Consider the following 26,910-nt stretch of genomic DNA (forward strand, 5'->3'; position numbering starts at 1 on the left):
TATGGGAAAAGATATTTGCCAATGATATATCTGATAAGGGATTAATATCACAAATCTATAAAAAACTTACTCAACTCAACTCCAAAAAAACAAACAACCCAATTAAAAAATGGGCAGAGGACTTGGGGAGACATTTCTCTAAGAAGGACATACAGAAGGCAAGAAGACATATGAAGAAATGCTCAACCTCACTAACCATCAGAGAAATGCAAATAAAAACCACAATGAGATACCACCTCACTCCAGTCAAAATGGCTATTATCAATAAATCAACAAACAACAAATGCTGGCGCGGATGTGGAGAAAAGGGAACGCTAGTGCACTGTTGGTGGGACTGCAGATTAGTGCAGCCACTATGGAAAACAGTATGGAGGTATCTCAGGAATCTGAAAATGGAACTACCCTATGATCCAGTAATTCCACTCCTAGGCATCTACCCGGAGAAATCCAAAACTCCAATTCAAAAATCTGTATGCACTCCTATGTTTATTGCAGCACTTTACACAATAGCCAAGATATGGAAACAACCAAAATGCCCATCGGTAGATGACTGGATTAAGAAGCTGTGGTACATTTATACAATGGAGTATTACGCAGCCATAAAGAAGAAAGAAATCTTATCATTTGCAGCAACATGGATGGATCTAGAGAACATTATGTTAAGTGAAATAAGTCAGAAAGAGAAAGACAAGTACCATATGATCTCACTTATATATGGAATCTAAAGAAAAGACTATGTGAATGAACTAATCAGAGTCAGTTTTGGGGACGCAGAGAAAAAACCGAGAGTGGTTAGATGGGTGTGTGGGAGGGGGTTGGGGATAAGGGGAAAGGTAAAGGGATTTGGAAGCAGCTGGTAACCACAAGATGGCCTCAGGGTTTTTCTTTTGAAAATTAATTTGGGGAAGGTATTCTATAATGTTGTAAAGATTTTGTTGGGTATCCGATGGACATGCGTCCTATTTGGGAGACCACCTCAGGGATACTGTGGATACCTGATCATGGCATTGTACATCAGAAGCTAAACATTAATGAATGCCAACTATAATTTTATATATATAATGTGATGGTTCAGTGTGAGGTCGGAGGGATAGTGGATGGGGGGAGGGGGGTTCACAGTATGAGGGATATAAATGATGAACGTCTAAGTATTACCTTGTTTTGTACACCTGAAACTAATAAATAAATTAATTAATAAAAAAAAAAAAAAAAAAAAAAAAAGAAAGAAAATAGAACAATCCTGGAGCTATCGCACTCCCTGACTTTAGTTTTTACTACAGAGCTACAATAGTCAAAACAGCATGGTATTGGCAGAAAAACAGACACATAGACCAATGGAATAGATTTGAGAACCCAGAAATAAAACCACATAAATATGGACAGATAATTTTTGACAAAGAAGCTAAAAACATACAATGGAGGAAAGACAGCCTCTTCAATAAATGGTGTTGGGAGAATTGGATAGCCACGTGAAAAGAATGAAACTGGACTGCTATCTGTCACCATGTACCAAAATTAATTCAAAATGGATCAAAGACTTAAGCATAAGACCTGACAGAATAAACTGCATAGAAGAAAACATAGGTACTAAACTTATGGACATTGGGTTCAAAGAGCATTTTATGCATTTGACTCCAAAGGAAATGGAAGTAAAAGCGAAAATAAATGAATGAGACTATATGAAACTTAAAAGCTTATGCACAGCAAAAGAAACCATGGACAAAATAAAGAGAGGACCAACTGAATTGGAGAAGATTTTTGCAAACAGTGCCTCTGATAAGGGGCTAATATCAAAAATATACAAGGAACTCGTGAAGCTCAACAACAAAACAATAACAATCCAATTGAAAAATGGGCGGACGACCTAAAGAGACATTTCTCCAAAAAGGACATACAAATGGCAAATAGACATATGAAAACATGCTCAACATCACTAATCATCAGAGAAATGCAAATAAAAACCACAATGAGATATCACCTTACCCCAGTCAGAATGGCTATCATCAACAAGACAAATAGTAACAAGTGTTGGAGAGGCTGTGGAGAAAAAAGGAACCCTCATACACTGTTGGTGGGAGTGCAGACTGGTGCAGCCAGTATGGAAGGCATTGTGGAGGTTCCTTAAAAAATTACGAATAGAATTTCCACATGACCCAGCAATCCCTCTCCTGGGTATCTACCCAAAAATTCTGAAAACATTTATGCATTAAGGCACGTGTGCTTCAATGTTCATTGCAGCTTTGTTCACGGTGGCCAAGACATGGAAACAACCAAAATGTCCTTCAATAGACGAATGGATAAAGAAGTTGTGGTATGTATACACAATGGAGTACTATTTGGTGGTAAGAAAACATGATATAGTAACATTTGTGACAACGTGGATGGATCTTGAGAGTATAATGCTAAGCGAAATAAGTCAGACAGAAAAAGCAGAGAACCCTATGATTTCACCGATATGTGGTATATAAACCAAAAACAACAAAAGAACAAGACAGACAAATGAGAAACAAAAATTCATAGACACAGACAATAGTTTAGTGGTTACCAGAGGGTAAAGGGGGTGGGTGGGGTGGGAGATGATGGTAAGGGGGATCAAATATATGGTGATGGAAGGAGAACTGTCTCTGAGTGGTGAACACACAATGGGATTTATAAATGATGTAATACAGAACTGTACACCTGAGATCTATGTAATTTCACTAACAATTGTCTCCCCAATAAATTAAAAAAAAAGAAAAAGAAAGAAAGATGACTGGTTAGGTCACCCAAGTTTAGTTGTCAAGTTGCCCCATACCTGAGTAGAGATCAGCGATCGTGTGCTATGATAACCAAGGAACTGAGAGGAGTAAAAATGTTACCATGTTTAACGAACTAAACATACTAGGTTTACATAACAGCCCTGTTTCTTCTAAATGTGACTGTAGACACATGAATTACTGATGGAAGTATGTAAATAACAGATGTTCTCTTGCTTAACCACCAATCAGTCCTTCTTTATTTAGAATTAGTCAAATCTCCCACCTACCAGTGTCTAGAAGCCAGATCTCAGAGACTGATATGGCTCTGCCTGGCCTTGTTTTGTACTTCTCCCTCTCACCCTTGCCTCTACCAACTCTTGCATCCCATGATTATTTTGGCCAGTCTTTGCCTTCTCAAATAAAGGTACACTGGATGCAATGGTGCTGCAGTCACTGTGTATTTATTGAAGACTCTTTCCCGCAGTTCCTTTCTTTCTATCTCATCTTCCACCATGGTCCCCCCTCATAGTGCATATTCTACTCATATAAAAGATACTCAGAGATCTTCAAACACACAGTATTGTTTCATGTTTCTGTGCCTTGATACATGCTCTCCTTTTTCCAGGAATGTCAGTCCCAGGTCCTGTTCTGTCTAGGAAACTTCTTTTCACCTTTCAAATCTCTGCACAAGGATTCTTCCTGCTAATGAAAATTTCCTGACTTTCCAGGGCCTACCTTGTCCCTGTGGAACCCAGGAGAGTTAATCACTTTCTTTTCTGGATTATTGTTGGAACTTGTGCTTGTTTCAATTTCTGAGTTATTCTTAATTACTTAAGGGTATTTTTTAATTTTTTTTAAACATTGTGGGGACAGAGCCAGGAGTGCAGTTTCCAGGCTCTTGGTCTCACATGAAAAGGTGCTGGCTTGGTTAGTAAATGGCCATCAGCTGTGGCTATTTGGCCATCAGCTGTAACCAGTGAGCCATTGGTCACTAATATAACGGCTGTGGCTAAGCTAGCAGCAGATGATGGTTGGCAAGCGCAGATTGTGGATTGTGGATTGCAGAGAGGCAGATTGCAGTTAGCAAGTGAGGTTGGTTGGCAGAGAAGCGGTCAGCGGGTTGCAGACTGTGTGGCTCCTGCTTCCTGTGTCTCCAACCCAGCTGCCACCGAGAATATAGTGGTATGACTCCCCTACCTATGGCTCCATGGGTGCTCCTTTTCGGCCTCACCATGTCCTGTGTTCTTATGTGGGCAGCACGACCAGAGGCCCCGCAGGCCGCCCGGCATGACATCTGGACATTGCAATGCACTGCTAAACTAGACACCTCTGATTATACTCTGTAAAACTACAATACTGTTTATGTCCTCACTTGGCACACTACATCCGTGTGCGGCTGCATTCCCTTTGTGCTTGACTAACTACTAAGCTGTCAACCCTTGCAACTTCTTCTAAGGATCTTTTCCTCTGCTTCTCAAGGGGTCGGTCACTTGTTTATTGGCCGCTTGATAGTCCTCAGTTCTCAGTTCCAAAAGGATCATTCTGATTACAGGAAGAGGGCAGGCAGTGTGATGTGGTGATTAAACATGGTCTGTGAAATATACAAATATGAGTTTGTTTGGTGTGTGACATTGGACGAGTATCCTTACCTCTGTGTGCTACGTAAAAAAGGGGAGATAATACTTCAGCTTGTTTTGAAGATTACATTGGTAAGGTCCTGCCAGGAAACTGATTCCACCCAGATTGTTCAAATGAACTGATTACTTACAGAGGTGGGAGCAAGGATGAGGGAACAAAACAGGGTTGTTGAGGCACCCAGAGACAAGCAACAGCAGGAAGCCATTACCATCCTTAATGATGAAAGGAAAAAGGGAGGAACAGTGTTAGCTGAGCCACTGAGAACTGGAATGGACCCCTCCCCCAGGGCACTATAGTGTGTAGGGGCACGGTGAAGGCTGGAGATGCAGCCTGAAGCATGGAGACAATGAGGGAAAAATGTCCTGGTGTTTTTCTCATCCCACCCTCTGGTTGCCTGCTGGTGTTACTCACTGGTTGAATGTAAATGGCAGTTTCATGTGGAGACCCTACTCGCTGTGCCATCTGTCATGCGGGGCAGCCTATAGGGCCCCTAGTCCCGCTCCCCACACAAGAATGCAGGACATGGTCAGGCCAAAAAGGAACACCCACAGAGCCATAGATAGCGGAGTCATACCACTATACTCTCTCTGGCAGCTGGGTGAGACACCCGCAGCAGTAGCCACACGATCCGAAGTCCGCCATTTACTTCTCTGCCTGCCAACCAATCAATGCAGCCCCGCAGTTACATCAGTAGCAAATTGGCCAACCGGTCACAGCTGATGGCCAACCATTCACAGTCCACAGTCATTCACTACCCGAGCCAGCACCTCCCCTCGCGAGGCTGAGAGCCTGGAAACTGTTCTCTGGGGCTCTGTCCCCACAGGCAGTCAGGAGAAAAGTGAGCCTGGAAGGTGCAGCCTGCAGGGTTTGGCTTCCTGGCACACACAGCAGGGCAGAGCTGGCTTCGAGAAGGGGTTGAGGGGTCAGAGACTAGCCAGCACAAGGGTTAAATGAGAAAATGTACATAGTGTACTTTCCACAGGACCTAGCACTTAGTTATCTGCTCAAGAAAATAGTATTAGGTTGGTGCAGAATTGCGGGTTTTGCAATTATTTTTAACCCTTTAAACTGCAATTATTTTGTACCAACCTAATAGTTGTGATTACTGTTAGTATTAGAATGGCTACAGGTCAGTGTGCTGTCTGGCTATACTCACAGCCATCTTAGCCCCTCTAAGCAAGAGTCACAGGCAATTGACTTCATGATTACAAAGCCTTACTTTAGAAATGAGCTCTCTCTCATCTCCTCGTTCTTATAGCCTTGTTTCTTCTAATACCAAGGCTTTAGTGATCCAGTCTGTTTTCATCAAGCTAAATTAGACTGTTTTTAACCTGTCCCCAGGTTTGGAGCAAGGAAAAATAATTTCTAAGCAAAGTTCTTTTGAGAAACTGTCCATCTGGGCAACACAGATCCCTTTCCCTATGGTCAGTTTCAAAGACTTTCCTTTTCCCTTTTATCTAATGAGCTGAGACAAAATGGCCATGCTAATGGAAATTATCTATCTAGCATTCCAACTGCTGCTGTCCTAACATAAAATACACAATCTCATAAAGGTTTGAAGTTTTTAAAAATCCTTTACCTCACCACCATTCACCTTGCTGCTGTCTTTTCTCTGCTTTCCTTTCATCCCTGTCACTGGTCCAAGGCGTCAGAGGATCTGATGCTCCGCTGCCCCGTTACTGCCTTTAATCACTACTGAGATTGCCCAACACCATTCTCTTCCTTCTCTATTCTGTTTTTCTCCCCTCTCAGGTCTCTTCTCACATTTTCCATTCTTCTCAACTTTCATGCTAGGTTGGCCTCTCAGTCAACACTGCCATCCAATCAAACTGTTCCTGTCTTTCAAGGAGACAAACTGATTAATCAGATAAAATCTTTGGTTCTTTGACTCTTCTTGACTGCTTGTTTGTTGCTTAGAACACAAGGTCTGAGGTTTCTGAAAGGCTGTGATCACTAACCTGCTTGCACTGTAGTAAAATTTGGTTGTGCAGTTTAGTTGAGTCTGCTACAGACAGAAGTCAGTGAATTGGGTATGGATTAAAAAAGCAGAGAAGTGTGATTCTATGGTAGGGTCTTAGATGGAAAATGTTCTCCCCCCACCACCTCTTGGGGTAGTAAGATGAATCAAGATGAAATACTCAGTCTTTCTGGAGCTAGGTGCCAGATACTTCCAAATAATGGCTACAGTTCTTGGTGCGTCCTCCAAGAACACTTCTCCCATTCAGTGCATTAGATTTGGGGTGGGGTGAGGGGGATGTCAAGGATTGGATGAGGACCATTTAGCAGTTTTACTGAGAAACCTGAATTTACTTGTGTACAATACTCACTTGACAATTCTTTGAGATCTCTCTTAAGAAAGATAGACATTTCCCTGGGAGGGCTAAGCCTGTGAAGGGTACAATTTGTATATTGGCACTTTTTTCTTTTAAGTATTAACTTAAACTAGTTCAAGAAATAATTGAATCTTACTATAAAATGAAACTATAGCTACAGGAATAAGTTATTTCTCTGTATCTGGATTGAGATGTTACCTTGTGATGAACAAAGGAGAGAATTTCTTAAAGTTCACTTAGGTTTTTAAAAAATTGAATATATACTCGTATCTTCAATGTAAAATAAATGCTGAACATTTTTTATTCAATGTTAGCTCAAAGAGAGAAACAAAACACAAGAACCCTGCTCTTAAAAAACTGAAAATCTTTATAAACAAGATAAAGTTAAAAATTATTAAAACAATTTAAAATCAAGTATGTGCATTTTATGAACCTAAATAATTGAGCATAAATTGTGTGGTCCTTAAAGTATGTGCACTGGATAATAATTTATGGCACATGAAATGCATGAATTTCATCATTCTTAGAAGGCTTGTAATTTGAGGGTTATTTAGAAACAATTTAGAAAACAATGCTATATATTGTTAGGATTCAACCCAAGGTATAAATTTTGTCATAAGAACTTGGCAGACAGATTTAATAGGCTTTCAAAATTCTGAAAGGAACAAAGGAAATGACCATACTGTAACAAGTCAGTTCACATGCCATTATGATGTGTTCATCTACCGTGTTTCCCCGAAAATAAGACCTAACCAGAAAATAAGCCCTAGCATGATTTTTCAGGATGACATCCCCTGAACATAAGCCCTAATGCATCTTTTGGAGCAAAACTTAATATAAGACCCGGTCTTATTTTCGGGGAAACATGGTTCCCAGCTTGTCTGGGACTCAGCTTTTGAAGATCTGAAAAATTCCATAATGAATAGCAACTGTTTTATTATTTATGAAAAAGGTCAGAATTAAGGTATACTAACCTACAGACTAAGGATACAGTTACCTAGACCCTCTTGCTATCCCCAAGGACAAAGCTAACAATAATCCATATTCAGGCATGTTTAGACAACAGGAAAGCTCATTCTTGGCAATGTTAATCTTTTTAATAAAAGCAGAAATACTCAAGTCAGTCATGCCATCCCATTCCTAATTTAACAGTCAGCATTCAAGCTATCTCCTTCCTCATCCCTAATCATAAAGCAATGGTTGATGGAGTAATAAACCAAGACCATAAAAAAACCAAGGTATAATTTGCCTTTTTCTTGTAGGATAGTCATTAGCTCAATCATTTAAGGAATTAACTCAACAAAATTCTTGAGTGGGAAAGGTACAGAGAGATCAATAGCAAAGCAGCACACTCTAATCCTTCCACATGTATCACCATAAAAAATTTTCGTTTGTTTAATGGGCATTAAAAAAAAAAAGTCCTATCTTTAAGGTATACAAGATAAAACTCACCTGTAACTGTATTTGCAAAGTTAAAGCTAAAGCTACACTTCAACCAAATAGTATTCCTGAGACTTGCTAATCTAAAAGTTAGCTTTAAAAGGGATTGGTAGGGGCGGGGATTAACGATGCCTATCAACAACAGATAAATTGTGATATATTCTTACTATGAAATGTGACTTGGTAATCAGAGACTATGAAATCACTCAACATAAAGAATCTCAAAAAACTGAACAAGTCAGTCATAAAAGCATACATACGTATTATAATTTCTATGAATTTCATGAACAAGCAACACTAATAGTTATGTGGGGACAGATTTAACTAGAAAGGAGCATGAGAGAATTTTCTGGAATAATGGAAGTTTTACATGTTTATTGAGGTTGTGGTTACGAAATCTCAAATGACATTTTTAAAATCTGTGCATTTTATTAAATGAAAATAACCTTTTTTTTTTTTTTTTTAAAAAGCGCTATTTACCTACTGGATCCTCAAGTTAAGTATAAACTATCACCATAGAAAGAATCTAATGAATCTTACTATTATTAAAAATCAACACATACAAACAGAGTGGTGGTTACCAAAGGAGAATAGGAGTTTGGGGAGAGCGAAGTGGTTAAAGAGGATCAAATATATGATAAAGGAAGGAAATGTGACTTTGGGTAGTGAGCATGCAATAGAGTACACACACAGATGTCTAACTATAATCTTGTATACCTGTAAATTATATCATGTTGTTAACCAATGTTACCCCAATAAATTTAATTTTTTAAAAAAATCAACAGAGGCCATTCAGAAAGCAGGTATAAGCTTTAATTCACTGTGGGCATTTCTCTGACCATTCTCTATGTTATATGTAAACTTTTCTTATGTCTTCAAACAGATACATCTTTTATAAAACACAGTTTTCCTACCAAGTACTGTTAACCATACCACCATTCCATTTAACTAGTTAATAGAGTATTATAAATATCATGAGCCATTGATTAAATATAAATATGGGTTAACACATATTAGAAAGTTTAATAAAAAAGTTTCAGAAAGGCTAAATACAACGAAAGTTTACATGTATTCTTTACTCTAATTCTAGATATAACATCAGTGACAACCAATCAATGAAATCACAACTGCTTTCAGATGATTTGTACATTCAGATTTTTTTTTTTTTACATTCAGATTTCTAATACCCAATTATTTTCATTTCAACAATGTGAAATCCACACTGCATTTTCATTCTAGAGAGTACGCCGGCTTTCACACTGCAGGCCAAGTTAATAATAATAAGGTCTATTGTAAAAATTAGGTTTACTGTTGATCGTGACCACAGGAAACTATAAATTTATATAGACTGTACTATATAGAAATGAGACTTTATTTTATATATGTGATGTATATATATATATATATATATATATATATATATATATATCACTCACACACACACACACACACACATATATATATATATCATAGAACTCTTCAGTGGTGGTGTTCAAAATAAATTCATATAGTAGTCTGAAAATGGGTATTAATTGCTACTACAGTCTACGTGTATTTCATTAAAAGAAGTCTCTGCCAAAACATTTAGAAATCAATATATAGTACAGCCTTTTTCCCCTCCAAAATGCTGCCTGGAAGAAAAGTTCCAAGCTGACAAAAAAAAAAAAAAAAAAGGTAGTGGGGAAGACCTCAGAAAACAAACATTATCTGATGTTCTGAGCTACAATCTTCGTGAGCCTATTTTTCAACCGGAACAAGTTTTGCAGTCAGTTCTACATTGCTGTAGTGTCCACAGTCCAGAGGGAGTCCTTGAACATCTAGTTCACATGCTACAGAAACAACCCTCAACTAATTACACAAACAGAAGCTGATCATGTTTTACATTACAATTTATATGAATATCAAACATAGTCATAGCCTTTCTTTTAACAGTGACGCTAGAATAGTGATGAAAATATATGCACAGCTGTACACAGAGCACCATTTAACACAGGAACAAAATGCCATTTGATGCATATCAAATAGGCTCCCAAAAAGCCAATTTGAATATTTTCATTTACTTTGATACAACAGCATTAGAAGGGACTGCATATAATTATAGAGACTGCTGCAAATAACACTTGATACTACTAAGTGTTCTATTAAGTAGCAGGCATGCAAAATAGTTACCTTTTAAAATTTCTCATGTATATATCTTAGCATTTCTATTTATAAGCTACAATATGTTTAAAGCATTTAGTAATTTTAAAACCAAATATTTTAATTGACCTGTCCACTTGGGGAAAAAACAAAAACTTCCTTCCCCGTCTCAACAGATGGTAAACCTTATTCCCCAAACTGATATATAAATTTATTTTATATATGTCGTCCTTAAAATGCCAAATGATGAAATTATCACTAAAAAATTAGAAATGATTTCCCAGCAGCAGTCTACCCCACACACTTACAGCACGCCAAGCTTTTGGGAATTACACGATAAGAGTGACGTGCTGGTGGCTATCAATGATAATAGTTGAACACATTTCTTTTTTCAAATTTAAAGCTTTTCATTAATACAAACTAAAAAACTTATTTTTTTCTTTATTTAACATCAATGTAAGAGTAATTAAAACTAAAAACCTTTATTGTGTTCAAGTGTGTGGCAAAATAGAAAACATTTCAATGACATTAGGTAATCGGGTAGGGAAAGTAGTAGTTTTTGTTTCCATTTCAAAAGCATTCCAAATAATCATGAACACGAATGCGGATTGCTTGGTTCTCGGTCATTTATGGCTTAAACTACAGGATCTGGAAACCACTTCAGGTTAAAATAAATTTATATAAACAATGCATATATTGTGTATCTAGGAAATCATGCAATAAATAAATGTTCTCATGTACATTGAAATCTTAGTGACGAAAGGGGCCTGCAGGTATGAACAGTAATGTTTCTTCCATTTTACCAAGAGAATATGCCCAGCAAGGTCCTTGCTTTTGGCCTATTTAAGATCCTACTTGCCAGGTCATCCTGATTTTCTCAGACTGATACAAGAAGCCAATGTCACAAGACATCTGCAATAAGGAACTGACTTGCCTCAAGTGCAGGTGCTGTGAGATCCAAGCCAGACAGAACAAGACTCTTGATCCCACCACCCCGCTGCCAAGTCAGTTGGAGTTCTTGACTAGCTAGAAGATCAAATGGGTAAATGCTTAGAATAACCCACTGGAAATGTTTAGATTTTAGTGTCTTTTAAAAATCTATCTGCCCTTTAATCCTATTTCATTTGAGAACTGCCAGGATAAAATGCACTCATTATTCCTGGTTTTGATATGCCCCTACAACATGAGAATTGAACTGAACTACAATGATTGTAATGTCATCTCTGTACATCCGAGCAAGCTCTTCAGGAAGACTCAGCATTTTGGAGAGACGCTCGTGATCAACAGTCCCAAACTCGTTGTTGCCCACAGCATGGCGAATAAGATGGGTTGCTGCATTCTGATCCTCGAATACCGAGGACATTTTGGCTCTCCTTTCTGTTAAAAGGCCATGCATCTGTCCCAGAGTCACCTTGTAGCCACCAACAGCTATTGGCTGTTGGCGGTGCATGCCTGTGAGGTACTCACCCACAATCCTAACCACATCCTGTCTGTGCATTGTCTCCCACAACCCATCAGTAGCCAACACCAGAAACTTATCTTGTGGCCTTAATCGGTGGTAAATTACCTCTGGCTCAGCAGTGAGATAAGGAGGTGTGTAATAATTAGGAGGGATAAACTTGGTATATTCATTATCATTCAACTGGTCGGGGCCAGATTCTATCACTCTCTTTTGAAGGTCAATGCTCCATTTGAACTTTACATCTCCAAAAGCCCTAAAAGGCATCAGCAAGCCAAGCAGTCGATCCTGTTTCACCACACTCTTGGCCTCATTTTTTGGGTGTTCCAATTTCAGTCGTTCCAGTTCTCTTTCATTTTGAGCATTGTGATCATTAGAGAGAGTGACTGCTGACCAAGAGCCGTCCTCTTCCTGCACACCCAGCATGGCTCTGCTATCACCAGTATTGGCCACATGAAGGTCAACACCATCCACATGGGCCACACAAGCAGTGGCCCCAGAAAATGCCACACGAAGCACCAGGTAGTTGAGGAAAGAATTTGGATCACCAACTTGAGCCTCCAAGGAGATGTCATTATCAAGCCTCTTGAAAGCATTAATTAGAGCCTCCTTAACATCAATATCAGCTGACTCCCCAGTGTTAAGGTCTATAAGCTCTTGCCAATAAGTCCTCAAACTGTTGAAGTACAATTTGGATGCCTCCTTACTGAAATAATCATTGGGGTGCTTGTGCCATTGGAGTATGGGTAGCAATGCCCGACCACTCTCCACTGCATTTTCAATCTCTAGCAAAGTCTCATGGGGTAACAAAGAGACAGCAATATAATAAAAGAGTCGTTCACTGACTGCTTGGGAGCAAGCACAGCCTGCATGGCCATCGAAAACCCCTAAAAGCATCCCTCTTGTCTGCAAGCAGGTTGCTGCACTTCTCCTGTCCTCAATGGGTGCATTTGCAGGTAGTTGATTGCTGTCAAATCCAAGGACAGAACTGACATTTTTGCCATCAAATTCTGGCACTTTGAAACTGTATTCATTGGCTTTTAGGATACTGTTGACTTGTGGAGGTGTGAGATAAAATTTCTGTGGTGTGGAGGCATATCTCCTTCCCTGGGTGTATTGCCACCAGTTCTCCTTCGGCCTGCAAAAGGTAGCATACGCCGGATGCGGTGTATATCTCAAGCGACTCTGAGGAACGTAAGGAGATGAACAGCAGAGATGTTTGTGGTGGCAGTAACATGCAGTGCCATAGATTCTGCTCAGTTCACAGTTACGGATCAGAGGAAAAAACAGCTGAGTTGGTGCTGGCATGGCATCAGAAAACAGAGGCAGGCTGGAACTTCTGACTGGGATCCCTAGACCGCAAATTACACAGGTACACACAAAGAAAAGTTTTATTTCAGATTACCTTATCTTTGCTTTTTATAGCAAATATTTAGCAGGTGAAACTACATGCTAAGCCCTGTGCTAGGAGGCACTATATGTTATACCCATATCATGCACTATTTCTACAGGGAATATTCTGCTCAGGACAGTTCCCAATCATTTATGGAGACAGGACTGAATTTTAGTCCAGCTTTATTTTTCTCTTTTCTTCATATTTCTTTGTGTAGCACAAACTGTAAAGAATGTGTAGTAGCTTTCTGGGGAAAGCTGAGAACACGAATGTTATATAACATCATGCAATGGCAGTCTACCTGCCCAATCACCCTTCTCCCTCTCTATTTTTCCCTCTCTATTTTTAAAAAAGGCCCTCGATGTCCCATGTTGCTCAGGAATTTCTCCCATTTGTGAAGATCCTATTTCTATGTCTGTGATCCATTGTTAGCATTTAATTACACATGGCTATCACCAAAAAAGTATTAGGATGCATCTCCAATATAAGTATATGTAAGTTATACTTTTTGTACAACTATTTGTAAGTTATACACACATACTACTGTATTAACATAATGTTCATTATACACAAAAAAATTTACACAATGAGTGAAGAGAAATTCCAATATCCCCTTCCTACACCTCAGTGAATGGTCTTGCAAACAATGCTTTCAAGACCACTGTACCAATTTGGAGAACTTAGGAGGATATAGGTCTGCCACCAACTTGCCAAATTAATCCTGAATAAGTTGGCTCACCTCTTAGGGCCTCACTTTCCTTAACTGAAAGTAAACACATCAGGACAGATGCTATCTAAGCCCTCTACTGGGATTCTGTGCTTTTATAAGTGTTTGTTGAAGTGAGGCTTTGAAATATAATTCAGGTTTCATTTACTCATTGTTTAATTTTACTGTGTCCTTCATGATAAAAAAGTTTAAGCATTCTAGCAACTCCAAAACTTTGTTAGTAAGATAAAAGAGTCTCAGTTCTGGAATTTAATTTACTTGCTAGTATTTTCTTCTGCTTATCAGCCATAAAGGAAAGCTATAGAAATATTATCATCTACTATGGATCCCAAGTAGAATTCACTACTAGATAAAATATTTTCTCTTACAATAGAAAAAAACTATCTATTTGCCCTTGGGAAGCAATAAAGAATAACAAAATATCAGTCTGATAGTGTAAGGTCTGGATACGGTACACAATTATAATCATGAATATAACTGAATCATATCACTCAGTATATGACACTGAAAAGATTTTGCTGGGCATTTATCTAGAAAATTTAATGAATGTTTACCATTAACCCAGATATTTTATGCAAGAAAAAAATCTTCCTTCTTCCTCAATAATATTTCCCCTGAATTCTTGAGATATTGCCTCAAACTGTTCATCTGGCCAATAAAGAAACAGGCTTTCCAAACATTTTAAATAAGGAAATAAATGCAGTAAACAAAAAATAAATAAGGAAAATAAAACCAACTGAATCTTATATCAGCTATTCCTTTCTAATGATGGAACTATTAAGGAACATAACATTTACAAATATCATAAAGTGTTAGCTATATATTACATTATTTTTGTGTACCCTCTTTTGAAGAGTAATTGGAGAAAAAGTGATAAGCGGGATGTGGGGGAGCAGAGAAAACCAAACTGAAAAATAACTGACCTCTGTTTGCTTCTGAAATAAGCACTACATAAGCCAGTTATACAGAACCCCTTTTGCAAGTAATAAAAAGTACCATTATTTTAACTGCATTACTTAAGAAGGAATTTGTCTACAAAATTGAAGGCAAGATTAAGTAATAAAAGGTAATGATTAGAATTTTGGAAATAAGATCAATAACTAAATAAGCATTCTGAAATGCAGCAATGAAAAATAGAAATTCCAGAACAGGAATCTACCAAGACTAACTACTTAAATAACAGTACTTCAAATTGAATACCTGAAAGTCATCCAAGGTTAAATATATATTACTGAGCCAGGAGATGTACTCAAATGTTGAGCCACATGACACTGGTTTCCAGACATAAACCATATATCTTGTTAGGTATGCATGCAGACCTAACTCATTTCATGTTCTTGTATAAAAATTTTCTATTATTAAAAATGTAAACAGATGCCAATCCTAATGAAATGACATTTTCTCCATAACTTTATATGTTTATAGTTGTGCTTACTTTAAAATTTAAGAATCCTACAGGGAAAAAAGTGCGTTTCTGATGGAATGTAGATTTGAATCAAAGTACTACGTGTGTATCTGGAAGAAGGGGTTTGATAGATGTATAACATAACAAGGTTTCCTTGTAAGATGTCTGATCAAGGAATAACAGGCCCAGGAAACCTGCAGCATTTTCTTTAAATGCCTTTGTTTTGAATTTTTTTCTGCTTTTGTAGTTAATTGAAAAATGAATGAAATATTGTGACAAAAGAACTAATGATTCATGCAGCAAATGCTTTGAATAATACATACATTCAAACAGCAAGCACTCAAACAATATACTACCTTTTCCTTCAAAGCAAAAGTTCTAGAGATTGAAAACAAAAAAGCAGAGAGTGAATTTTATCAACTGTATCTCTCAGTTATTCAGTTTAGCTTATGGACTGAGACTGTAATCCCAATTCCCCAATTCCCAACATGCCTTCAAAAGACATTCTTAGGAAAGATGAAATTCATGAAAACCCTGCTCTGTAAGTAATGAGCATTCTACCTTCATCAGTACAACTGATATATTCTCTCCATCAGACCATATGCCCTTAGAAGTAAAAGTACTTTCAAATGTTTTCAGAAACCATAAGTGAGCAAACACTGAGTATCTTTCTGAATATTCTGTGATTCAACAACAACAAAAACCCCAAACAAAAACTTTTGTTGACCAGCTTGCCTAATGAATGAAGTAGAAAGCTCTTGATTAGGCAAAGAACTGCAAAATAGTACAGTTGTTGGTAAACTGGAGCAGTGTCAAATTTTCAAGTCATTTTTTACCACGTTTTCACTGAAAAGTTCCTATCCCATGCTCCAGACTGAGCCATGTTACATGCCGCATCTGCATCCTATCAGGATCTGGCCGATTTTGCCAATGACTAATAAGAAAAGATGCGCTGCAACCCAAAACAGGAAAGAGACCCATACTTACTGACGTGCTCAGCAGAGCCCGTGCCAAGAAATAATTCCACTTCATCAATAAACCCGTGGAACAAATTAATTAGAAAATGCTGTAACTGCACTGACTCTTGTAGCTCTTTAGATCTGCAAAGCTTTGGGTGTAAATTTTTTAAAATGCTATACTAGTCATTAAATGTGTCAGAACCTCAGTTTATATAATCCGATTGCATTAAACACCCTGCATAAAGACATTGCGACTTTTTCAGCATTTTCTGGAAATACCTAGCCTCACAGCTCCTGTTATCTCTACATAAGTGAAGAAACCTGTTTCCCTCAGAAGACACGAAGCCCCAAGCCAGCACCTGGTTCATTAGTTTCCTTTGTCCCCACCAGAAAATTGCACTCACCAAGGCATCAAAGCTATCACAGTTCAGAAAGCCTTAGTTCCAAGCCAAGCTACCCAAAACCATCCACACAAAGAATCAGTCACCATCCTTCCTGAATACCCAACGCAGGTCTTTAAGTGAATACCTACCAATTCGTCTGGGCCCGGGACACACACACATTCTCCTGTCATCACAATACGGAGCCGACAACATCCACAACCCGCGCGGGCAGCAGCAGCGACAGCAGCACCGGCCCATTGAAAGCAAGGCAGATGCTCATTAGAGGAGGCGGCAGCGGGGGAGGCGGGAGCGGAGGAGGGGCAAGGTCTCGCTCCAGTCCGGTGACTGGGGCTGGGCTGGGAGGGGGGAACAGGACGGAGAGAGAAAGGGGTGGGGAGAAAAAGGAAACCAAACCAACCAACCAACCCACCCCTCCGGAGAAGCAGGGCACAGCCCGAGGCGGCGGGGGCCCAGAAACGAACAGAAGCGCGCCCCAAGACCACCCCCTCCATCCAGCCCGAGCGCCGAGCCCACGGGCGCGCTGCATCCAACGTCCGCTGCCCGCCCCGCCCGGCCCCACGCGGCGACGGCTTCGGTCCAGACTAGGGGAGGCCCGCGTCGGGCTGCCCGTGGGGTCACCCCAGACAGCTGGGTGTGTAAGCAGGTACCCCGAGCAGAGACGGCGGGGAGCTCTCCCTCCCGCGGACCCCTACCACGCGCTCAGCGCTGACAGGGACACGGGGACGTCCCCACCGCGAGCCCGCGGCGTCCCCCAGAACTGCCACTCCGGGCCCACACGCACCTGGCGCTCCGAGGCTCGTCCCTCCCCCGCCCTGGCCGCCGCTCGCCCTCCGCACGTCGGCGGCTGCCTCTCCCACGCGCCAGCACCCCCTCACAAGGGTGGAGGAGGATTCAGACAGGGCGGTTCGGGGCCGGGAACAGAGTACGATCCCGGCGATTCTTCCCGCTGTGGAGGCAGCCGCGGTGGCAACCCTCCCACACAGCCGGGTGCAATTCCCCGGAGCGCAGCCCTCAGCCCCCGGCAGGCCCACTCCGCGTCCCCGCCTAGGTTGGCCACCACCCTGCCCCGCCCGCGCGTTCGGGCCTGGGGCTTCGCGCCTCCCGATTGGCTGCACATCGGCGAGGGGGCGGGGAGGAAGAGAGCGGGCGGTGGCCGGTGTGCAGGGGCGGAAGAGCGGGGCGCGCCCCGCCAGCTTTGTGACGTCATGAGGGTCAGACAATCCCTTCCATTCCGCGCGCGCAGCCTATTGGTTCCCCTGGCCCGCTTCACGTGACAGCGTCCAGAGGCGCGGTGTAAGGTGGGGCTGTTCTGTACTGGATGTCCGCGACCTGCCTGGCCGTTTGGGGTGTCAGGGCTGGCGGGGAAGGGAGGAAGCACCTGGGCTGGCCTCGGCATTCCCACGCTCGTGGGGTCCCGGGAACCCGCTGCTCCCCGCTAGGCGGGCTTCAGCGAATCCCTGGCACCTCAGCGGGGGACCGGCCGTGGCAGGCCTGGCAGCCGACCCTTCCCCGCGCCTCGCTGGTGGGCTCAAGCTTGGTGGAATAGGCTGCTGGGGCAGCACCCTGCCCAATGGGAAAGTAAATTCCCTGCCGCCCAACCCGGGAATATAAGACACGACATCCCGAGAGTATCCGTTGTCTCTTTCTTTTTGATATTTTGCAGATTTTAGGAGCATTAACCCGAATGATTTCTGTCATTTTTCCGGACAGGGAGAGGAAGCTGCTCTAAACTGCAGCCAGAGGAAATTGTAATGAAGGAATTCTTAACCCTGTTGAGTAGGTGTGTACTCACGTTCTCGTTCTCTGAAGGACTTTGAAATAAGTATTGTGTGGTTTGCCCTGAATGGTTACAAGTAAGAGGGTAGAATCAGCTTGCAGAAGTAAGAAGAGCACTGGACTTGGAGTCAGAGGATGGAATGCAAGTCGTTTCCGCTTTATGAGACTCAGCTTATACTTCTGTAAGATGAGGTAAGGTTTGGGGAGGCACTGGAATTCTGTAGTTAAAGGGAAGACATCTTAAGGGCTTCTTCACTTGCCTTCTTCCACACATAGGCCCTCTTTAAAGGAACTGAGTCGTTGTTAAGGAATTCTAGAAGCTTCAGTGAGTTTACTTGGATTTATTAAGCATATCTGCTTACTAATCAATAAAGTTCACAAAGTGATGTGGGCTGGGTATAAAAACTGTCATGTTAATAGTATTGTGGAGGTTTTGTTTATCTTGCATTACCTGATTTTTATGTATTAAAGGAAGAACTTTATATAGAAAACAGTGCCAGAAACCGGCTCTTTATAACCTCCAGATCTTTCTAGCTGCCTCTTGTCTCTAAGTAAATTGGAGAGCCTTTTTGTCCATCCTCAGGTTGTCCATTGAACTCTTCTGGTCACCCTATGTGACCAGTTTACAGGTCCCTTCATCCCAGTTTACACAGGTCTCTCTGCCTCATTTTACCCCCTCCTTCCTACTTCTCAAATGATTTTTCCATAAATTTGTAAGTATTCTTAATTGTTCTTTTTTCTCTTGATTTATGTATCTGGTTGGTTTTCTTTTGTCTCAGTATTGAGGCAGTATATGATGGTATACCATACTGGTAGAGCATAGCTGGAGTCAGATTCCCAGGATTCCAATCCTAGCTCTGCAGTTTACTGTTGTCTCATATGGAAGAAAGGAATAAAAATAGTAATAAAAGGGTTTCATTAAGTGAATTTATATAAATATATATCATGCTAAGCAAGTACAAAGCAGGTAGTAATAAGGGCTATATAAGTATTAACTATTATTAATATTATAAATGTGTGTCCAGATCAGTGTGCCTGTTTAGATTAAGGACTTCTAGAGAGTAGGAGACCCAGATCCCCAAGTGCAATCTGTTCTACAGTTAGACACGAATGCATTATTAGTAGACGTAAGAGTCTTAGAACCTTACAGTATCAGTTTATTTTATGTATCAGTTTATTTTACATAAGGACTGTCACTACCTCATAGCCCCTACTCTGCAGACATGTTAACTAAAGCTAAGAATGCGATTTCTACTTTAAAGAGTTTATGCTTGTAGACTCAAAAATGAGATTCATACTAGACTTGTCTGTTGTCTATAAACTTTTGCGTAATGGTCATGCAAATAGATTAATGAGACTCCAGAATGTATAGAGTCATCCCTCGGTGTCCTTGGGGAATTGGTTCTAGCTTGCCCAGATACTAAAATCCAAGGATTCTCAAATCCCTTATGTAAAATGGCATAGAACAATGCATACAGTTGGTCCTCTGCATCTGCAGATTCCCAACTGCATATCGAAAATACTGTTTCAATCCACGGTAGGTTGAATCCATGAATGTGAAACTGGTGGTTACGGAGGGCCAACTGGGCATCCACATCAATGACCTCTTCAAAGTTGTCACCTTGGTAGCATATACCTTATTCCACACCAATAATTGCCATTATGCAGATCACTTTTTAAATTATCTTTTCAAATTGTTTTTGGATCTGCACAGGAAACTCCAACTTGTTTTACTATAACTAACACCTTGGTTTTTATACCAAAATAGGATTGATTCCTCTACCTTGTGATTCTTAGTTCTGAATGACCTGGCTGTTTCTGAAAATAACACTCACCTCAAATAACTGGTATTTGTCACCACTAAATATAGTCAAAAGAATTTGTCATTAGTGTTGAAGGCATTGCCAAGGTATTTCTGGAATCAGAGTAAAGACTCCTCAAAGTAATAGCCTTGAAACACTCATTTAGAGGTGTAAGTTTTGTTCTTTAGCTGCAAAGTTGTATGATTCCGTAACATATAAACGTCCCAGTCCTTCTGCAGAGGAAAAGGAACTGCTAATACCACTAGGGGGTGGGGCAGGATGTGATTCTTTAACATCTTAACCTCGTCTCCCCTCTTGTCTGGCTTGCTTTCTATCTCTAGATGGAGCTCTGTTTTGCTACCCTGTAGGCTTGGTTCAAAAGTGCTGTTTGTCATCACATGGCCATCTGGCTAGGGCTGGGGCAAATTCTTGAGTTTGCTGCTCTGACCCCACAGACTGTTTTAGCCACCAGAACACCTGTTAACACTTCAACATTGGAAGGTGCAGAAAAGCACTGAAACAACCCAGGATTGTTATAGAGAAAGGCATTCAAGGAGAGAGGAAGGAGCTTCAAAAATAGTAAGATACAAAGGAAGCATTGTGCAAAATACCTATTTTGTCTACACACATGCTTTCTGTGATAACAAAAATGCAAAGACAGTTCCTGAATGAGACCCTTAACACTTAGTCATTTTGTTGCCCTAGAATAAACCTGGAAATGAGCAAGTGCTTAACCAGTTTGGCCTGGTGGTCTTGTAAGTGGGTGATAAACCCTTGGGGGTATTGGAGGTTAGTTGTGACAACATGGAGATGGTCCAGCAGAGATTCAGTGGTGACAGCCAGAAAGCTTAAAATAGACCTGCATATGGGTTTGAGATGCTTTTGACCTGATGGTTAGTGACTTATTGTGGCCTTTGCCAAAATTAGCAATTAGAGGGAAGAGAGGCTGGCCTACCGCAGCCTCTTTAGCTCCTAGTGCCTTACAGGTCTTGAATAGGAAATCAGCAAGTAATTATGAAGTACCTAAGTGATAGGTACCTGTTTTATTACCATCCCAGTGTTGAGAGTTGCTTCTTTGAAACTAACATATTTGCACCTCTGCACTGAAAATGGCAAATCATCTATAAGAAAGAAACAACAGGTATTCTGACTCATCTCTTGTGAAGAATCAGAGGCTCTTATAAGTGCTTTTACATTTGTCTCATTTAATATTTTAAAATAATCTGTTATCATCAGAGTTCATAAGATAACAGTATGTTCAAGAGGGAAAAAATTAAGCTTTGTTCTCTTGCAACATTAGGGACAAGTCTCTTGGCTAGTAGGCAGGAAGTTTTTGTGCACTAATTTGACATGACAAAGAAAATGAAAAGCAGGTACCTGAAGTAGCTTAACTAGAGGTTCAGGTGCTTTCAGTAAGGACTGCAGGTCTGTTGACCTGAGAAAGGCACATATTTCAAAAATCCCTGAGAGTGGGGGTATCTCCAAACGCTAAGGATGACATGCATGGGTTAGGGAGTATTGCAAGGTTGGCAAGGTTAGTTTTTTTTTTTCAGTGTAATTCTGTAGATAGATCCCCCAGAATGCAGAGGATAAAAGGTGGAAGGCCTTCAGGGGAACCGAGTCATTGGGATGGGATTAGAGCACTTTTTACAATAAGTGCCAGGTCATGGGCACCTCTGAAGCAAGTCATGCCAAACTGGAGATTTCAGCAGAACCTCCCCCCCCCACACACACACACACCATGAACTTAAAAATAATAGCTGCTGATTTGAGCACTTCTTAAAAACTAAAATTCTTTGCTTACCCTTACATTTTAACTACTAGTATATAGGCTTGTCAAGGGCAGAGACCATGTCTCTTTTATGCACTAATATAAACCTATGGCCTGGCATATAGTGAGAACTAACAGGTGGTGATTGCTTACTTTATATATCACCCCTGACCTAAGTGCATTGCCTTAGAATATCCTCATAATACTCATGAGGTAGGTGTTATCCTTATATCCATTTCACAGGCGAGGAAATAGTCTCAATGAGGCAATTTGCCCAGGGTTACATAAGTAGGAAGTAGAAGAACCATTTATCCCTGCACTCTGAGGCATTAGGTTATAATGACCACTATGCAAAATAGGTGCTCAATAAGGAATGAACGAACTTATTTCAAATGAAAAAGGGCTTGTTGCAACAGGTGAATGCTTTCTGATAAAGAACTAAAGAAAGAAGTAAAGAAAATTTCACCTTTTCATTATGGATTTAAGGGAAAACTATATCCTTATAATTGTAGAATTTCCACCCATGCTTATTGTGTTTGACCAGCAGTAAATTTTGCACAGCTCAGAATATCACCACTGAATGACCACTCTTGTCAGAACGCTGCAGGGCTTGGTTATGTTTTTTCTGGAAAACCAGTTGATGCTGTAAAAGTTTGTTATAAATATTAATATTATAAATATATTTATAGTTATTATGTGATACAAAACAATATGTTTAGAGCTAAGAGTTATGTTTAGATTAAAATGTTTTATTTTTAAGCAGTTATCAATGGGAGAGATAAACGTTCAAAGAGAGAAAGAAGACAGAAATTAAAGAGGAATGTTGTGGAGAAAAGGGAACGCTAGTGCACTGTTGGTGGGACTGCAGATTAGTGCAGCCACTATGGAAAACAGTATGGAGGTATCTCAGGAATCTGAAAATGGAACTACCCTATGATCCAGTAATTCCACTCCTAGGCATCTACCCGGAGAAATCCAAAACTCCAATTCAAAAATCTGTATGCACTCCTATGTTTATTGCAGCACTTTACACAATAGCCAAGATATGGAAACAACCGAAATGCCCATCGGTAGATGACTGGATTAAGAAGCTGTGGTACATTTATACAATGGAGTATTACGCAGCCATAAAGAAGAAAGAAATCTTATCATTTGCAGCAACATGGATGGATCTAGAGAACATTATGTTAAGTGAAATAAGTCAGAAAGAGAAAGACAAGTACCATATGATCTCACTTATATATGGAATCTAAAGAAAAGACTATGTGAATGAACTAATCAGAGACAGTTTTGGGGACGCAGAGAAAAAACTGAGAGTGGTTAGATGGGTGTGTGGGAGGGGGTTGGGGATAAGGGGAAAGGTGAAGGGATTTGGAAGCAGCTGGTAACCACAAGATGGCCTCAGGGTTTTTTTGAAAATTAATTTGGGGAAGGTATTCTATAATGTTGTAAAGATTTTGTTGGGTATCCGATGGACATGCGTCCTATTTGGGAGACCACCTCAGGGATACTGTGGATACCTGATCATGGCATTGTACACCAGAAGCTAAACATTAATGAATGCCAACTATAATTTTATATATATAATGTGATGTTTCAGTGTGAGGTCGGAGGGATAGTGGATGGGGGGAAGGGGGTTCACAGTATGAGGGATATAAATGATGAACGTCTAAGTATTACCTTGTTTTGTACACCTGAAACTAATAAATTAATTAATTAAAAAAAAATCTGTATGCACTCATGTTTATTGCAGCACTTTACACAATAGCCAAGATATGGAAACAACCGAAATGCCCATCGGTAGATGACTGGATTAAGAAGCTGTGGTACATTTATACAATGGAGTATTACGCAGCCATAAAGAAGAAATCTTATCATTTGCAACAACATGGATGGATCTAGAGAACATTATGTTACGTGAAATAAGTCAGAAAGAGAAAGACAAGTACCATATGATCTCACTTATATGCGGAATCTAAAGAAAAGAATATGTGAACGAACTAATCAGAAACAGTTTTGGGGACACAAGGAAAAAACCGAGAGTTGTTAGATGGGCGGAGGGGGGGGAATAAGGGGAAAGGTGAAGGGATTAGGAAGCAGCTGGGAACCACAAGATGGCCTCAGGGTTTTTTGAAAATTAATTTGGGGAACGTATTCAATAATGTAAAGATTTTGTTGGGTATCCGATGGGCATGCGTCCTGTTTGGGAGACCACCTCAGGGATACTGTGGATGCCTGATCATGGCATTGTACACCAGAAGCTAAACATTAATGAATGCTAACTATAATTTTATATATATAATGTGATGGTTCAGTGTGAGGTCAGAGGGATAGTGGATGGGGGGAGGGAGGTTCACAGTGTGAGGGATATAAATGATGAACAAAACAAAACAAAACAAAAAGCACTAATTACCATAGCACTATGACAAATAAAGGCTGTATGTTATTTGTGAAAAAAAAAAGAGGAATGTTAATAGCTATTGAATTATGTATCCAGTTTCTGCTAGGAACAATGGGCGCTGGTAAGTCTAATCAGAATATTTAGAGTATTACTCAGGTACAATATCTGGGTTGTGAATTTATCCCTTCTTAAGGGATCATGGCTTTGTGAAATGAGTATAAGTTGGAAACAAAGAGACCTGAGTTAGAAGCCTAGCTCTGCTTCTTTCTAGCTGGGTAATCTTTCCAGATTTACCCAATAGCTTCAGCTTTTTTAAAATCAAAGGTGTGTTGTTAGGATTAATGATAATTAAATGAAAATGACATATGATGGCTGGCAAATAACACCAAGTGGTAGCACTTCAATGAGTCTCCTATGGCTACCGTAGTACCACAAATTTAGTGGCTTTATAAGCAGCACACATATTTTACAGTTCTGGAGGTCAGCAGGGGAGAATCAGTTTTCTTGCCTTATCCAGCCCAGCATAAGAAACTACCCTCATTCCTTCCTTCTGGCTCCTTTCTCCATTTTCAAACCTAGCAGTTCACTCTTTGACACTTATCTCTTCTGCCTTCCTTTCTATAGGACCCTTGTGATTACATTGGACTCATTACGGTAATCCAGGCTAATCTCTTTATTTTGAAGGCAGCTGATAAGCAACCCTAATTCCACCTATAACATAGCAAATTCATAAATTCTGGAGATTATGTCACAGGATGTGGACATCTTTTAGGGAGGGGCATTATTCTGCATACCACAGTGCTTTTTCTCCCTTAACACTTGTTTACTCATTCATATACTTATTAAAGGAAAATATGAATAGTAAAAGTATCTTTACCCCCAAGGAAACTTCTGTTTAGGCAGAGAGCTTAGATATAAAAAAATTTTTTAAATTAATGGACAATGCAGGACAGTATGCAATAAGCCCCAGTATGAGCCATCAAGTTTGTGCTATAGGCTTTTGAAGGACGTATTATTAATGTGTGTGAGAGAGAAGAAAAAGGATTACTGGAAATTATGATCGTCTATAAGAAGTAATGTAATAAGTTCTTTCTGTAAAAGGAAAATGTGATCTTATGTTGCAAAAGGAGGTGATAGCTTCGCTCCATTCTGCCTCGGTGAATCCCCACAAAACTTTCAGTGGAGCCAGAGGAAGGCAGGGTGAAGAGCCTAGAATCAGAACATATAAAAAGGTTGGGGATATTCATGGTGTGGTCTTCAGATAATTAAATGGCAATCATGTGAAAAGAAAGCTAGATTTATCTTTGAAAACTAGAATTTGAAAATGCTAGAATAAATGTGTAGAAGTAAATTTAAACTCAATATGATAACTTTCAGTGGTTATAGATTTCTGAAAATGGAATGAGCTCCCCTTTAGGTTATGAGTTTCCTTTTACTGGAGGTATTTAAATAGAATGTAGACAAGTTTCAAAAAAAAAGTGCTCCCAAAGCCCTTTGTTCATGTCTTTAACATTGTACCTAAAATGTAATCATTTGCATTCCAGTCTCCCTATATAAATCATGACCTCTTTCTGGCCTGAACCTATCCTATTCATTTTACTTGGCTTAAGAGGTACCCAATAAGTGTTGTATGGATGAATGAATGATGCTTGGGTGAGGCTGAGGATTGAACAGAGACATTTAAAGTCCCTACAACACTGATACTCTCAATTCTCTGAGCTAGGGATTAAACTAGGTTTAAAGTATGGAATTGGAATCCAGAAAGGCAGAGGTGGTGGTGGTGCATTCTAGGTTTCACAGTATAGAAAGGCCCAGAGAGGACAGGGAGCAAACCTGAATTAAGGAGCTATGTTGGGTAAAGAACAGGAGTTAGAGGTGAGGCAAAAGGCTGAATTTTGATGTGCTGCAGTCTGGACTCAGGTTGACACTTAACTAAATCGTTATGAAAGAAGAGAAAAAGTGTTCTGACAATCATATACATCAAGCTAGATTGGGAATGACTAGGAGCTTGCTATGGACTGAATTGTGTCTCCCCACATTCATATGTTGAACTCCTAACCCCCAACCTGATGGTATTAGGAAGTGGGATCTTTGGAAGGTGATTAGGTTTAGATAAGGTCTTGAGGAGAGGGATTACTGCTGTTATAAGAAGAGACACAGGAAACTTGCTCCCCCTTTTCACCCCATGTGAGGACACTTAAGAGAAGGGGGCCATCTGCAAACCAGGAAAGAGCGCCCTCACCAGGGAAGAGAAGTAGCTAGCACCTTGCTCTTGGAGTTCTCAGCCTCTAAAACTGAGAAATAAATGTTGGTAGTTTGTTTACGCCGCCCAATCTATGGTATTTTGTTAAGGCAGTCTGAGCTGGCTAAGACAAGGCTGTCACCTAAATCTGTGAGTAAAGAGTTAAAACTCAGAGCTAGACAATGGCAGCAAGAATATAAAGGAGGGAACAGAGGAAAGAGACATTACTAAAGACATCAGGACTGGGTGGCTAGGCCATAAGCTTTGTGCATGGGTGACCATG

General features: G+C 40.2%; 1 protein-coding gene and 1 long non-coding RNA gene across 10 annotated transcripts; one reads left to right on the forward strand and one right to left on the reverse strand.

The window, feature by feature from the left end:
* Positions 1 to 9,678: 9,678 nt before the first annotated feature.
* Positions 9,679 to 17,697, reverse strand: PDP1 (pyruvate dehydrogenase phosphatase catalytic subunit 1). 4 transcript variants are annotated; one of them, XM_081070069.1, is made up of 3 exons: positions 17,417 to 17,547; positions 16,764 to 16,798; positions 9,679 to 13,099 (listed from the first exon to the last, which is right to left on the reverse strand). In XM_081070069.1, exons 2-3 carry the CDS (start codon positions 16,792 to 16,794, stop codon positions 11,442 to 11,444), a joined length of 1,689 nt encoding a protein of 562 aa, XP_080926195.1. In that variant the 5' UTR covers positions 16,795 to 16,798; positions 17,417 to 17,547; the 3' UTR covers positions 9,679 to 11,441. The 4 variants fall into 4 exon arrangements, with proteins under 4 accessions (XP_080926195.1, XP_080926196.1, XP_080926197.1 ...); XM_081070070.1 differs by lacking the exon at positions 17,417 to 17,547 and adding an exon at positions 17,283 to 17,371; XM_081070071.1 differs by lacking the exon at positions 16,764 to 16,798 and having other exon boundaries at positions 17,417 to 17,697.
* On the forward strand, positions 17,008 to 23,702 carry LOC308506480. Of its 6 annotated transcripts, none has more exons than XR_013994722.1 (3): positions 17,008 to 17,266; positions 18,346 to 18,603; positions 22,748 to 23,702. It is a non-coding gene; the product is annotated as an uncharacterized lncRNA (long non-coding RNA). The 6 variants fall into 6 exon arrangements; XR_013994723.1 differs by having other exon boundaries at positions 17,051 to 17,266; positions 23,008 to 23,702; XR_013994724.1 differs by having other exon boundaries at positions 17,051 to 17,266; positions 22,745 to 23,701.
* The last annotated feature ends 3,208 nt before the right edge of the window (positions 23,703 to 26,910 follow it).

Source organism: Rhinolophus hipposideros (assembly GCF_964194185.1).
Source record: "Rhinolophus hipposideros genome assembly, chromosome: 13".
NCBI lineage: Eukaryota > Metazoa > Chordata > Mammalia > Chiroptera > Rhinolophidae > Rhinolophus > Rhinolophus hipposideros.